Here is a 14,336-nt window from a genome sequence, read left to right as displayed (position 1 = left end):
CTTGGCCTGTGTTGTGTCTTGTGAAGTCCGTTCCTACAGCGGAGTCACTTTTGCTTCACTAGCAACGTGGCATATCGCCATTTTGAGTGCACACTTCTCAGGACTGCACATCCATCAGCAGTGAACATTTTCATTAAAATGCAACATAAGAACATCCAGAAAATATGTTGGCAATGGCAAAGTTAAAAAGGATGACTTTTTTTCAAGTTTAAATTTAATGCTATTTTTGACAGTCGAATTTTTGAAAAGTGCTCAACAGTCACTTTAATTCACTCTGTGTGTGTTTGGGGCGGGGGATGGCTCATCTTAAAAAAATCAAAACTACAAGTAAAGAGGTTTTGTGTAAGGGATGGAGTATTTAATTCTCATTAGTAAACACTTTGTCCAATTTTTAAAGTGACAAAAAGAATAGGTGGTTACAAACAAGGAAGGAGATCAGTCCTAGTCTCACTATGAGGAAGGAGTGACTACTTACAGTTTGTACTCTTTCCTTTTCTATTATGCATACTTTATAGACACATTATATCATTATTATAATAAACCCCCTTTAAACTCAGCCCTTCTTCCTCTATGTAATTGAGGAATATTTATTAATGTTCATGTCTGACTCGTTTTGCTTCAAATATTCCATTTCATCAGTGCATCCATGTTTTCACAACTATTCCAAAATTCATAATAATTTAATATTTTTCAATTTTTTATCTTTTATGCACCATGGTAAGAAAGGTCATAAATATTATAAAATGCCTTCATTTTGCATCCTACTTATTGATATTTTTCTCCACAAATTATCTAAAGGGTGAAAACTGTAATAACCTTTAGCCTCTTGTTGCCTATTGCAAACTGACATTAACAGCTGTAATTCTTTGGCTTCCCCTGAGCAGAATATCAAGTGAGTGCACTTTTTACTGCACACTTGTCAGGACTGCATCTCATGGGACTTGATAGTCAAATTGTGAAAAGCATGGTACCAATGGGAAAACTGAAAAATATAACTTCTGTTGATTTTTATATATGATTGTATTTCTGAGACTCTAAAACATGGTCCATATCCTGTTTTAAAAATTCTTTGTGGTTGTGGGCATGGTATATTATACTTCATCATTTCTAATAATATATGGTCAAGAAGAGCTTCAAGAATCTGGGAGCGAAGGTGTGCACTTCTGCAATCCCAGCAGCCTGGGAGGCTGAGGGAAGAAGGTCATGAGTTCAAAACTAGCCTCAGCAAAAGCAAGTTGCTAAGCAAATCAGTGACCCCCTGTCTCTAAATAAAATACAAAATAGGGCTTGGGATGTGGCTCAACGGTCATGTGCCCCTTAATTTAATCCCAGATACCTTCCCCCCAAAAATTAGAAGAATATGGAAAAATATAAACAAACAAAAAAACAAAATCAAGAAAAAAATGCAAAATACCAGGGATCTGAGGTTTCTAGCTTAACAAATGGTCAATAATCATCTAATCTCACATATTAAACTCTTGATAAAATATGGAGAAAATTCAGTAAAAATTAACATTTTTTCCAATGTGTAGTAATTTACATAATTTTTTTCCATATGAAATAAGTGAACTGGTTTGAATTCTCTTCTCACTTAGGGAATATTGCTTTAACCTCACTCTTCCTATAAAATATTGTCTAAATATTAAACAATAAGTAGAAGTGGATAACCATTAGACAAGCAGTTGGAGCTGTGAATTCCAGTTATTTATTGCCCTGTGAAGGAAGAATAAGCAGAAGCAGAACCTACTCAGGCTGAGGAGTCACAGGCAATGAATTCCAAATATCAGTATGTGGAGCTCAATGATGGTCACTTCATTCCTGGACTGGGTTTTGGCACAGCTAAACCTCAAGAGGTAACAGTAGAATGTTGGGTAGAGGGTTCAAAAGAAAGGAGACACAGGATGAATGGATTCTAATCTGGGTTGTCAATTTACTTGCTTCCTGTGTGATTCTGGGGGGCTCAGGTGCTCCTGTGTTTCCAGGCGAGAGCTATTCCATTATCAGGAAAGACAGTTTTCAGACATTGCTTTCCATCATTGCATGATGGTGTGGTCATCTACCAAGTGTTCTGACCACTCTAATCCTCCACCCCCCATTTCAGTCTATTGATGAACTTGGTAGAACAGATGAATGTCAGCACTCTGTTAGCACTGTAAATGGCTTCTCTCTTTATTTCTATACCTCAGGAAATATATTTTCCTCCCAAGAAGGCAAGAGCCACAGACATCTGTGTAGTAAAATGTCCCTGAGATGAAAAGCATAGAATAAATGATGCAGAATACTTCCTCTCCACTCTGAGGAAGGCTTCAGCATCGAGAATTTTTTATGTGTTCTCAACTGTGGACATTTACCCGAATGTATAACAACCAGATAAGTCAAAAGGTGACATAAGAAGAGTGTTTGTCAATTAATCATCATTGGTTTTGTGTATTATATTGACAGATATTCAAAATAATTCTTTGGCAATTTCTTTCATTCTTACAGAAGAGAAAAATGGACATTCAAAGTTTAAGGTACTAGCACCTTATCACGTAATTAAGTAGTCATACAAAAACACTGAGATATAAAATTCTTCCAGTCTATTGACCTGTCCTCTTTGCTCACTAAAAGTTATCTCTCATACTACGGTTCTCCAAGTACTTCTTTTGGTCATTCCTCTAGGTTCCTAATAGTAAGACAATAGAGGCCACCAAAAGAGCTATAGAAGCTGGGTTCCGACATATTGATTGTGCTTATATATATAAAGTAGAAGAGGAGGTAGGACTGGCCATTAGAAGCAAGATTGAAGATGGCACTGTGAAGAGAGAAGACATATTCTATACTTCAAAGGTATTGTGTATACAGTGTAAAAATTATTGCAATATGATATAAAGAAGTGAAAACTATGTTGGGTGAAAAGTTGTTGGTGATCTGTTGTTGTGAAAGTGATTATTTGTACAATGTTTATTAACATAAAAATATAGTATCAAAAACAGGGAAGGATTACGAATTCCTACTCACTGTCTACAAATTTATGACTTTAAAGTTCTTTATTTTTCTGATTCTGCAAACAGCATTTTGGTTATTTCATTTGGTTATGAAATCTGATAGAATAACATGACTATATCTATATGCAGAGTTCTGTGAGGTCTTCCAGAAATTCAATGAATTCACCAGATTATGGATTCATTATCTCCTGGTTGACTTTTAAATCATTCTGAATATCCATAATACATTTGTCATTATCAAAGAACAATGTAGGACTTTTCCATTTGTAGTAAACAAGACATAGCTAAAGTGACTTGATTATTAAGATGTTCAAAATGCGTTTTCTTTTAGTTTTTTAAATCAAAATATACTAATTTTGAACTGAATTCATGAGATGGACTAACAATAGCTTTGTAATATCTATGAACATTAATCATAGATTAAATAGTGTTATTATTTGATAAAAATTATGTGTCTTGTGTAATTCTTTCCATAGTTCAATTGCTTGACTAATAATAGACAAAGATATAATCCAGTTTACATGAATAGGGTCAGATCAATGAAAACCCAAGATCTGAAGTGAATATCTTCCCTATGATCATCAGTTTTCAAGGAATAGACAAATAAATGTCTCAACATGAAGTTAGTCAAATCTTCCAAATATGGGTAATGTATTAATCTAGTTCCATTTCCTTTTTTATCCTCTGTAGCTATGGTCTACATTTCATCATCCCAGTCTGGTCCAATCTTGTTTGGAAAGATCACTGAAGAAACTTTGTTTTGACTATGTTGACCTCTACCTTATTCATTTCCCAACAGCATGGAAGGTAGGCAACTTGAAGCATCAAACCTACTTAATTTCAGTCATCAGCGTGACTATCATTATCATTGATGGTTGAGTTGAGATTCTATTATAAATTTATATAAACTTAATTTATATGAATTATAGAAATTCCAAACTATGGTTGGATTTATGATAATAAGTTATCCTCAGTATCCTTTTGTTTATTTATCCATTATGTATGCATTACTAGAGATTTGCTTGCTTTTTGCCTTAGCCTATTCCACTGATGGTAAATATGACACTGGGGCTCTTCAAGTTTCAGGTCATTAATATTTGATAAGGACTCTTCATCTTCCAGCATCAAATCAAATTTGAATTGAAACTTTAATAATCATCTTTGGTACACATACATTTTCTTAGATCCACATGTGTCCAGGTAGATAAAGACCACTCTTCAGCCTGTGTCATCATTGAAACCCATTATTGCAGGAGATCAAGCCCATGCAACCAGTGACTTACCCAGTGAAAGAGAGATATTTCCCTAGGGCAATATGTAGGGACAGGAAAAATAACATAAGCTACTAAAAGACCCCATAAGGAGACCTGAGAATATCTTATTTAATTATACGTGTGTGTGTGTGTGTGTGTGTGTGTTTGTAAATGAATAGTTAAACATGTAGATAATTTGATGTAAGGGAATACAGGAAACTAAGCACCTGAAGGTATTCCTTATGACTCCACATGTAAAGAATTTGGAAATAGATGAATATAGACTGATGTTCCACGTGTTTCATGGAGTTTTAGTCTCCCATCCCATAAATATCTAGCATCCATTTTGTGCATGAATGTATGAATTTGGCATGATTTCTGCTATGATCACTTCTCTTGCAGCCAGGAGAAGAGCTTTATCCAAAAGATGAAAATGGAAAAGTAATATGTGACTCACTGGATCTCTGTGCCACATGGGAGGTGAGTACCTGAAGGAGTGACCACACTGGAAGCCCAGAGGACAAAAATAAAGTTATGCTTTCTCCTGAAATTGTGGGTCTAGAAATCATTAAATTTAAAATAGATTTTTTTGTTAGGGTTGTGGGTAGGTATAAATTTTTTTTAAGTTGTTGAAGGACCTTTACTTTATTCATTTGTGTATGTGTAGTACTGAGATTTGAACCCACCACCTCACACATATGAGGCAAGTGCTTTACCACTGAGCCACAACCACAGCCCAAGGAGGTACACATTAATGGAATGTAACAGAGGGATAGAGAGGAGAAGAACTGATGACAATGAGGAAACGCAGCTGCTGCCTCCACATGCAGTCATGTCTGTTGCCCTAAAGAGGACACACGAGTTCCTTTTCTAGCTCTCAACAACTTGCCCTATTCTCTATACCATTTTCCCCTCTTCACAATCAATTCATCAGCTTTGTTGTCATTCCTGGACAGTGCTCCTCTTAACAGTTCTGTCTTGCCTTCATAGTGACATAGTTCACTGTACAAATGCCTCTTCCTAACCCCTTCCTCCCAAGGCCATGGAGAAGTGCAAGGACGCAGGATTAGCCAAGTCCATCGGGGTGTCCAACTTTAACCGCAGGCAGCTGGAGATGATCCTGAATAAACCAGGCCTCAAGTATAAGCCTGTCTGCAACCAGGTGAGAGCCCTGTGCCTCCCTGCCATCTCTTATTCATTTTCTTGATTCTGTACCACTTCCAGGTGTCTGTCCTGTACTGTCCCCCAGTTCATTCACCATGGTGGAACAGAAGGATCTAAGATTATCCACTGTCTTGGAGTGTGTGGAGGATTCTCAATTGTATCTCCACTGGATCATTAGTGAAAATGAGGGGAAGATCTTGGTTCCTAGTATGTGGCAGAATCTGGTGATGTAAAGGTGATCAAGTAGGAGGATGGTTATTTATCTGAGTTCAATGCAAGGTGAGCTTCTCCTTGAGCAATGAAGGAAGACCAGACACTGGATGGATGAATGTGCTGTGGGGGGAACTGTGTGTAGGAAAGAAGGTGAGTACATAGGAATTGGCAGTGAGCAAAAAGAATGAAAATAGATCAATGGTCAGGGTTTGAGTGGAGGTTGGGTGCCTGAGTTCCTGCTATGTGTATTTCAGCTTCTGGACCCTGAGGAATGGTTAAAAAAAAAGAGAATAAAGCAGATTTTGTGAAACTTAAATGACTGAGAGGAAGTTACTTTTAATGGTGATACTGATGGTGGATGAAATCCACATTCAGGAACTTTTACTTAATTATACAGTTGTCCTTGTGCCTGAGCCCCTCTTACTTACTTTTCTTGATGCTTTCAGATATCAAATCAACTGTGCAATCCCATGTATTGTGTGCATGATTCTGGCTCTAAGTTACTTTTGACAAGTTTCAGACATGGTGCAATAGTTGGTGTTTGGAACAGAGCTTATGAAACAATGAGTTCATAAATGGAGACTGAGCACTATATATTTCTAATAAGAATGTTAAAAATGAACATATTTTTAATATTAGTTTTACAACTTTTTGTCATGAAATTCTTTAAACATACAAAAAAACTTCAGAGCATGATCCTGGACATCCATATTTTCCACCCTGTATCTAAAATTGTTGACTTTGCAGAACACTGTGAGATATTGATTTATGTGGGAATCTTTATAAATATGTGTAATATTTTGCTACATCTCTTCAAAGTAAATTGTATATTCACTTTTAGAGAGCTCAGGGAACATATCCTAGGAATGAAGATGGTCTCTCATGTAGAACATTTACATTACAACATCTAAATGTAGCAGTAAGTCTCTCACTTCATCTAAATCCAGTCTGTGTTCAAGTGTCCCTTTGCTTCTCTGAAATATCTTTTGTAGTTCTCTCCATCCTCAAGATGGGACTCAGGTTCACATGTTCCTTCTTTCATATTTCTTGACCTCTTTTCACACAGAACGTTCAGCTTTTCCACATGATATTGAACCAGGTTTTTTTAACTGTCTTATATATCATTTAATTTGTTTTACATTCCCATTTTCAGTCAGTTAGGAGATAGAGTTGAGTTCCTTCTTATAGACCAAGGGCCTGCCAAGGAGACAAGGAGCCAGGTGGTCCTCAGTTATTGGATTTTGCATCACAATGGAACAGCTGTTGCTCAAAGCAGCAGGCATGGGGTGATTAGAAAGCAAAAAGGAGAAACTCCAAGAGATAGCGAATCTTCACAGAGAGGAGAGGTATGGCATTCTCATCTTGCTTTCCAGTCTTGTTGGGTGTTACCATGGATGTTTGAAGAGTTCTGCCCAGGTTCACCTCTTGAGTGTTGACTGACAGTGGGATTTCTTCAGAATTTTTTAGTCTCCACTGTGCATGTTACTGCGCTGCAGAGTGGAGATTTTCAGGTCAGGGTCCCTTTGTCTCACATTGACTGGTTCAAATTAGGACTTGTAAGTAAAGATTATGGTGTGTGTGGGGGGGGATTATTCTAAGCTCCCTGAGTTCTAGAATCTGTTTTTTTTCTTTTTTTTTTTTGATAAGTAAATTTACCCAAAATCAGCCGCAGAATACTTAATAAATGTCTGTCAAACTTGTTCTATGAGTCTTTGACCAAATTCTTGATTTATAGCACAACATTAATATCCAAATTGAATTTTTAAAAATTCAGCTTCTTTTATTTGCAATTTTGTTTTATATTAACATTAGAACCAAATACCTTCTACCTTGTCCACTACAGGTAGAATGTCATGTTTATCATAACCAGAGGAAACTGCTGGACTTCTGCAAATCCAAAGACATTGTTCTGGTTGCCTATGGTGCTCTTGGAACTCAACGATACAAAGGATGGTAATGAGAACCTCAGGGAGTAGACGTCAAATACCATTGAAGATGAACTATCTGTAGTCATACAAGACTCAGAGTTCATTTTTTTTTATTGGTTGTTCAAAACATTACAAAGCTCATGACATATCATCTTTCATACATTTGATTCAAGTGGGTTATGAACTCCCATTTTGGAACTTAAGGATACAAAGAATGCTAATGAGAACCTTAGGGAGTAGACCACAAATACCATTGAAGATGAACTATCTATAGTCCTACAAGACTCAGAGTTTAAAACGTCACTCTCAATTGACCCTGGAAGAGCAGAAAATTTTCATTTCTGGGAAGATCCCATAAGACACTGATGCTGCTGGCACAGGGACTGCATTTGAGGATCCCTGTTTAGCATGGTCCAAAGAAATCTGAGTCTCTTTTGTGGGTGGATCAGTGTTGCTGAGGCAGGAAGACTTCAAAACTTGAGGCTAGTGTCAGAAATTCAATGAGGTCCTGTCTCAAAAATAAAAATAAAAAGGACTAGGCTTATGGCTCTGTGGTAGAAAGTCTTTGGATTCAACCCACAGTAAACCACATTCCCCCCAAAAGGGAAATATATGAAATCCTCCTAACCAACTTGGCCTCAGGACTTCAGCATCTCTGTCTTTCCTTCCAGGGTTGACAAGAACTCCCCAGTTCTCTTGGATGATCCTGTTCTTGGTGCCTTGGCAAAAAAGCACAAGCGATCCCCAGCCCTGATTGCCCTCCGCTACCAGCTGCAGCGTGGAGTTGTGGTTTTGGCCCAGAGTTTGAAGGAGAATGAAATAAAAGAGAACATTCAGGTAGAGAGGAGGGCTGTGGGAACGTGTGTTCTTACACAGTGTCTTTCACATGTGTGCTTCTTGAAACTTGCAAAGATGTTATTGGGCCAAGTCCTCTACATGTAAGATTTCATGTTTTCAGAAGTGTGTTCTCTTACTCCACAATGGGACATGCAGTATAGCCATTTAGTATTAAGATTGGATAAATCCCAGAGGTTTGGATTTCAGCATGTCTAGCCATGTATTATATAACTCTGTGCAAGACAACTTTGTTTGTTCTTTTTACTTATTTTCTGAAATGAGTATTTGGATTGGGTGATTTTTCTCTGTGAATTATGATTTTATTTTACATTTCCCCAAATCCTCCATGTATATTATTATTCATATATTTACTCATGTTTAGTTTTTACACTTGTCTACTGTCAGTTTATACCATTTAATTGGTTGGTTTTTCATTCATTTTCAATAGGAGCACAATCTTTGAATCACCACTAGAGCAGTTACAAGAAAACCTACTCAATATTGAGATTAATACAAAGAACAATTGTTTCTAAGTTTTCTCTCTTTGCCTTGGTTCAGCTTGAACTCAGTGAATGTTTTACAGCTACCCAGGCTACTCATGTTTTTGTCAACAACTCTGATATGCATCTGCAGGACAGTGTGGTCCCTCTGCTGTAGTCCTACTTGCTCTGTTGTCTGAGGTGTCTGATCTCCTCTCCATGGTACTTTACATCCATCAGTGGACAACGCAGGCTTCACATCATCATATAGCACTGTCCCCAGGCAATGAATGAAATCTCACAGAACCGTCTCATGCCTCAGCTCAGAGTAGCTTCTACCATGTTCTAATGGCCAATAAAAGTTGGCCAATGAAAGAGATGAGGCATGACTCAAGAGGTGCAGAATAGAAACCATCTCTTACTGAAAGAAGCTTCAAATTCACATAGGAAAAAGATTAAAGACTGGGCATATGAATTATTGGGGAGATCATTTTTTGCAAACAATTGACCACATTGACATATTCTATATATTTTTTTCAGATGCAGTTGTGTTTGTTGAAATATGTTCTCCCATATTCTACTTGTGCTTCCATTCTCCTTTGGGTATATTTTCATGAACAAAGTTCCTTCTCTAATTGGTGTCTTCATCCCTGGACTTTGTGGTTAATGGTGTCATGTTTTTAATTACATTGGAAAATCTAGTATTTTATTACATTTCTTTACAAAAGTCTTACCTTCCTTAATTCCACATATAATTCAATAGCATTTTTAAAACATTGTATGAAATAAAAATCCAAATAGACACATAAGTTTCAAATGACTAAGTAAAAATTCCCAGCAACAGGATTACATTTCTGTCTACTTTTCTGTTATAAAGAACAGAGAATTGCTTTATCAATCTCTATGCAGATTGTCTCTGTTTGTTTGATATTGCATTGGAATGCTTAGTAAATTCAGAGAGAAATTACTTTTTTAATTATTAAAGATACTACTCCATGATTTTGATATGAGTTTCCAATATTTAACCAGTCTTTAAACATACTGCAGTAAACTGATCTATGAAGGTATTTGTATTAATTCTGTTATATTTATTCCTACAGTAGTGACAATTTTGATAGTCTTTATATAACATACTCATTTTCACTTTCACTTGCAACTTTGCAAATGTACAGAAAAGTTCAGAGGAATGCAGAGAATGCTATTTATATAATTCCTTAAGTATAAAATAATCAATATTTTCCTTTCTTACAATTTCTTAAGAAAGTTACCAAAGATTTATATATCCATTCTTTTTAGTATGATAGCAATTCCTGAAAATTTTTCATGTGTAAAATGTCTCAAATTTAGACATGGTGACGTGGTGATTCTTGAAGCGACCTCCTCCCTTCCGCCTTTTTTTTTTTTTTTTTGAAGAGGATATAATTAGTACAATTGCTGACTTAAAAAATTTGGTCAAAAATCATTGTTGGAGTTTTAACTGTTCATTAATGGGATATAGAAATAAAACTGTATCATTGAAATTATTGAATCATCTTACATGTTTCATGATGTTGCCTCTAGATTTCTCAGTCTCTTAACTATGTGACACTGTAGTCTTGAGTCTTTAATTATTTCTTCTACAACTTTTTTTTGTTTGTTTGTTTTATTTATTATTTTTTATTTTTTATTGTTGATCGTTCAAAACCTTACACAATTCTTAATACATCATATTTCACAGTTTGATTCAAGCGGGTTATGAACTCCCAACTTTACCCCGTATACAGATTGCTGTAACACATCAGTTACCCTTCCATTGATTGACATATTGCCATTCTAGTGTCTGATGTATTCTGCTGTCAGTCCTATTCTCTACTATCCCCCCTCCCCTCCCCTCCCCTCCCCTTTTCTCTCTCTACCCATTCTACTGTAAATCATTTCTTCCATTTGTATTATCTTGTCTTACCCCTCCATTACATAGTTCTTGATATATCATATTTCACATTTTGATTCAAATGGGTTATGAACTCCCATTTTACCCCGTATACAGCTTGCAGAATCACATCTGTTACACTTCCATTGATTTACATATTGCCATCCTAGTGTCTGTTGTATTCTGCTGCCTTTCCTATCCTCTACTATCCCCCCTCCCCTCCCCTCCCCTCTTCTCTCTCTACCCCCACTACTGTAATTCAATCCTCCCCCTTGTATTATTTTTCCCTTTCCCCTCACCTCCTCTTGTATGTAATTTTGTATAACCCCGAGGGTCTCGTTCCATTTCCATTGGGTTCCATTGGGGTTGGGGATTTCCATTGGGGTTGGGGATTTAGCCCAGTGGCAGAGCGCTTGCCTAGCATGCGTAAGGCCCTGGGTTCGGTCCTCAGCCCTGTAAAAAACAATTACTAAAAAAGTATAAAAAAAATACAAAAAAGGATTAAAAAGACCAAAAAAAAAAAAAAAAAAACAAGGTAACAGCACACATACAACTTGTTTTTGAGATTTCTTTTTGTCTGTACTTGCTGCAGTTTCTGTATAATACATGTCAAAAGTGATTTCTTTTCAATTTTCACCTGATATTTATTGACCATTTGAGTGTTTTGTTAGATTTTTTTAATAATTATTGGAAACTTTTAAGATATTTTAAATGTTTCTGCAACAACATTATTTCATTGGATTTTCATGATTGGCAATATGTAGTCTAAAGATGCTAAAACCTTTCTACTTGTGTGATAGGTTTTTGATTTTGAGTTGACTGAAGAAGACATGAAAGTCCTAGATGGCCTGAACAGAAATTTTCGCTATGTTGTCATGGAATCGTAAGTAACCTTGATAGACCTGTGGCCTTTGTTTATTTATTTTCAAGTCTTTCCCTCCTTTTCCGTGCAGCTTTGATGAAAGCCCAGACACTGCAGAATGTGTCAAAAGGCTTCCCTTGGGGCTGCTGGGAAGACATATAGTTTCAAATTAAAAACTGTAGACATCTTAATGCAGAGGATAGAGATTTTGGTTTTTTTTTAGAAGAGAGGTTCAAAAGCAACAGAAGAGTGTGCAGAAAAAAACAACCTTGTTGAAGAGAACTAATAATCATGAGAAAAATATCTTTACTCTTTTTGGATGCTTTGTGATTATAGAATCTGGCATTGGACATCATATATTATAAGTGAGAATAAACAAGGAATATATGTTTCTTCTGCCTGTTGGAATTTTAATTTATAATAGAAATAAATGTGATGATGTTTTAAAGGGGATTTGACAATCCATGATTACGTGAGCTTAAATATTGGCAGATATATTGTTTTCATTACTAACATTTTTGTATGTATAGATACAAATGAAGAAGTAGGAATATAATGCCAAGAGGCAGTAGCAAGCAATCGGTAATTCTTGTTATATATTGTTTCAAGAAGTAACAATTTTCTGTTGTATTATTTCTAAATTATAGAAATCTAAATAATATATGCAGAGCTCCTGAGATTTGCATGTGTATCTCATAAACATTCTTTCCATATCCAAATAAGCACCATGTTGTCTGTGATGGGCAGTGTTCAAATAATCATTAATGAATTAGTTAAATAGAAGTGAGATGGCTAGCAATATACTGCACATCTAAAATACTTTTTGAATTGGTCAATATCTGAACTTATCCTTATACAAAACATATGAAAGCAGAAACAGAAACATCTCAGTGAAAGCAGAAACAGATTTCACCACATTTATGTACTTACTTTGTGGAAAAGGACACATTCTTCTTCCTCTTCCACAAATTAAGTAAATAAGCGTGGTGCAGTCTGTTTCTGCTTTCACTGATACAAGAAATAAGAAAGAATTTCTTTGATTTGGTAGATTGGCTAATAGAGCTAATGAAGATGAATATGAGTGAATTGTTGTCTCTGTGAGTTCATTGTGTTCTGTTCTTGGTAAGGGAATAGAATTTGTATAATTTAGTTAGAACTAAAACACCATCTCCTATATGACTATGTTCATGAACGTAGAAATAGCAGATTATACAACCACTGAGGAAATATAATAAAGCTCAATAGGTATCACTTATTTATCCTGTAGAAATGCAGTCACTGATTCTATGTTACATAATTTTCTTTTTCATTTTAGTATGTCCCACCACCCAAATTATCCATTTGCTGATGAATATTAACCTGGACACCTTTGTCATGACTTCAACTAGTATCCCCTACTTCGATGCAGGAGGTGGCTCAGATGCTCCTGATTGGACACATCACTTCTGTTAATCCATACTTCTTAGCCACTCACATTCTGTCAAAGCAAATTTTATTATTCCAGTAAAGAAGACACTAAATTCTCAACAATTTTTAAAAAAAGAAAATAAAGTTTTTTTTCTCAAGATTCTGCATTTACTCTGTTACATTGATGATTAGTTTCTTTTTGACTTATTATAAACAAGAACTAATGTGGCTTTAAGCCTGTCAGCAGGAGCTTGGTCATGCTAATCCATTCCTGGGATTGGAAAAGATAGGACTTCTAAGGCTCTGAAGAAGTAGCAATTGGCATTTATCAGTCAATGCTTCTCTAACCATGGAATAAGAAGAAAATACTTTGCATGAAGACCATGGTTCACAGTCTGCAGATGAAGCACATAGGGCAAGGAGGAGCAGCAGGCCAAGGGCTCTCTTCCTGCAGCTCAAGGACCAGAGCTCCTGGAAACTGGGGGATGAGGTTTTCCTTTCACATGGTTGTCAAAGGGGTGAGAGGGCATCTGGCCTGGAGTGAGCATGAGGGTTCAGATGTGCAAAGGTAGAAGAGTTGAGCACTCCTCTGCTTGGGACATATGACGAAGATTTTTTTGTTTCTGTGTGTGTGTGTGTGTGTGTGTGTGTGAGTGTGTGTGTGTATTATACTTAATGTGGGATTCATGATGCCAAATTCATGCATTCATATAACATTTAATCAATCTTATTTCTCAGTACCTTCCCCTTTCTTGCTGTCCTCCCTCCCCATTATCTGCTTGCTCTACTCTCCTGACATTCCTTCTCTTATTGTTATTCTAATTCAGGTGATCTCTATGTACCTGTGTATATGAGGATGATTGGATTCATTGAGTTACTGTGGTATATTTGTACATTAAATAGCATAATATGGTATGTTCCTTTCACCAGGTAGTTCCTCATGCTTTCCTTTTGTGCCCTCTCTTTCTTCCTCTTGCTTCCCTTCCTCTACTCTGCAGTTCTTCCTTCCACCAAATGTTCTTTTGATAATTAGAGGCTGTAGACAAAAAGGAACGTTTGCAGATTTTATCCAATGCCATAGCTTGATTTTTAGCCACACGAAGAGAAGCTGAAAACAACATTATTTACAGTATGTTTGGAAATATCTATGTCAATTAGGATGCATTCATAGAAAGAAATCCCATAAATCACTTGGAAATCTAGAATAGTGATGTGAGAAAATGTTGGAGTAGAAAAGCTCCAGATTCTCCCTTGAAAACATCATGAAAGCATTAGTCTCAGGTGAATTAACACCACA

At 36.3% G+C, this 14,336-nt stretch overlaps 1 protein-coding gene across 3 annotated transcripts; it reads left to right on the top strand.

Annotated features, from left to right (window-relative positions):
* Window positions 1–1,694: 1,694 nt before the first annotated feature.
* On the top strand, window positions 1,695–13,197 carry LOC144364753 (aldo-keto reductase family 1 member C4-like). Of its 3 annotated transcripts, none has more exons than XM_078023146.1 (9): window positions 1,695–1,853; window positions 2,662–2,829; window positions 3,678–3,794; window positions 4,643–4,720; window positions 5,280–5,402; window positions 7,461–7,570; window positions 8,217–8,382; window positions 11,571–11,653; window positions 12,948–13,197. In XM_078023146.1, exons 1-9 carry the CDS (start codon window positions 1,770–1,772, stop codon window positions 12,988–12,990), a joined length of 972 nt encoding a protein of 323 aa, XP_077879272.1. In that variant the 5' UTR covers window positions 1,695–1,769; the 3' UTR covers window positions 12,991–13,197. The 3 variants fall into 3 exon arrangements, with proteins under 3 accessions (XP_077879272.1, XP_077879273.1, XP_077879274.1); XM_078023147.1 differs by having other exon boundaries at window positions 12,163–12,965; XM_078023148.1 differs by lacking the exon at window positions 5,280–5,402.
* Window positions 13,198–14,336: the final 1,139 nt, after the last annotated feature.

The sequence above is a fragment of the Ictidomys tridecemlineatus genome, chromosome 10, assembly GCF_052094955.1.
Source record: "Ictidomys tridecemlineatus isolate mIctTri1 chromosome 10, mIctTri1.hap1, whole genome shotgun sequence".
Taxonomy (NCBI): domain Eukaryota; kingdom Metazoa; phylum Chordata; class Mammalia; order Rodentia; family Sciuridae; genus Ictidomys; species Ictidomys tridecemlineatus.
Note: the sequence above shows the minus strand (reverse complement) of the source record. Positions and strands in the feature narration are given on the sequence as shown.

What these genes read in the sequence shown, in the direction of transcription:
- LOC144364753 (XM_078023146.1), top strand. Translation starts at nt 1,770, where the DNA reads ATGAATTCCAAATATCAGTATGTGGAGCTCAATGATGGTCACTTCATT. An exon ending in ATAAGCCTGTCTGCAACCAG is followed by an intron (nt 5,403 to 7,460) that starts GTGAGAGCCCTG and finishes TGTCCACTACAG; the next exon opens with GTAGAATGTCATGTTTATCA. An exon ending in AAATAAAAGAGAACATTCAG is followed by an intron (nt 8,383 to 11,570) that starts GTAGAGAGGAGG and finishes CTTGTGTGATAG; the next exon opens with GTTTTTGATTTTGAGTTGAC.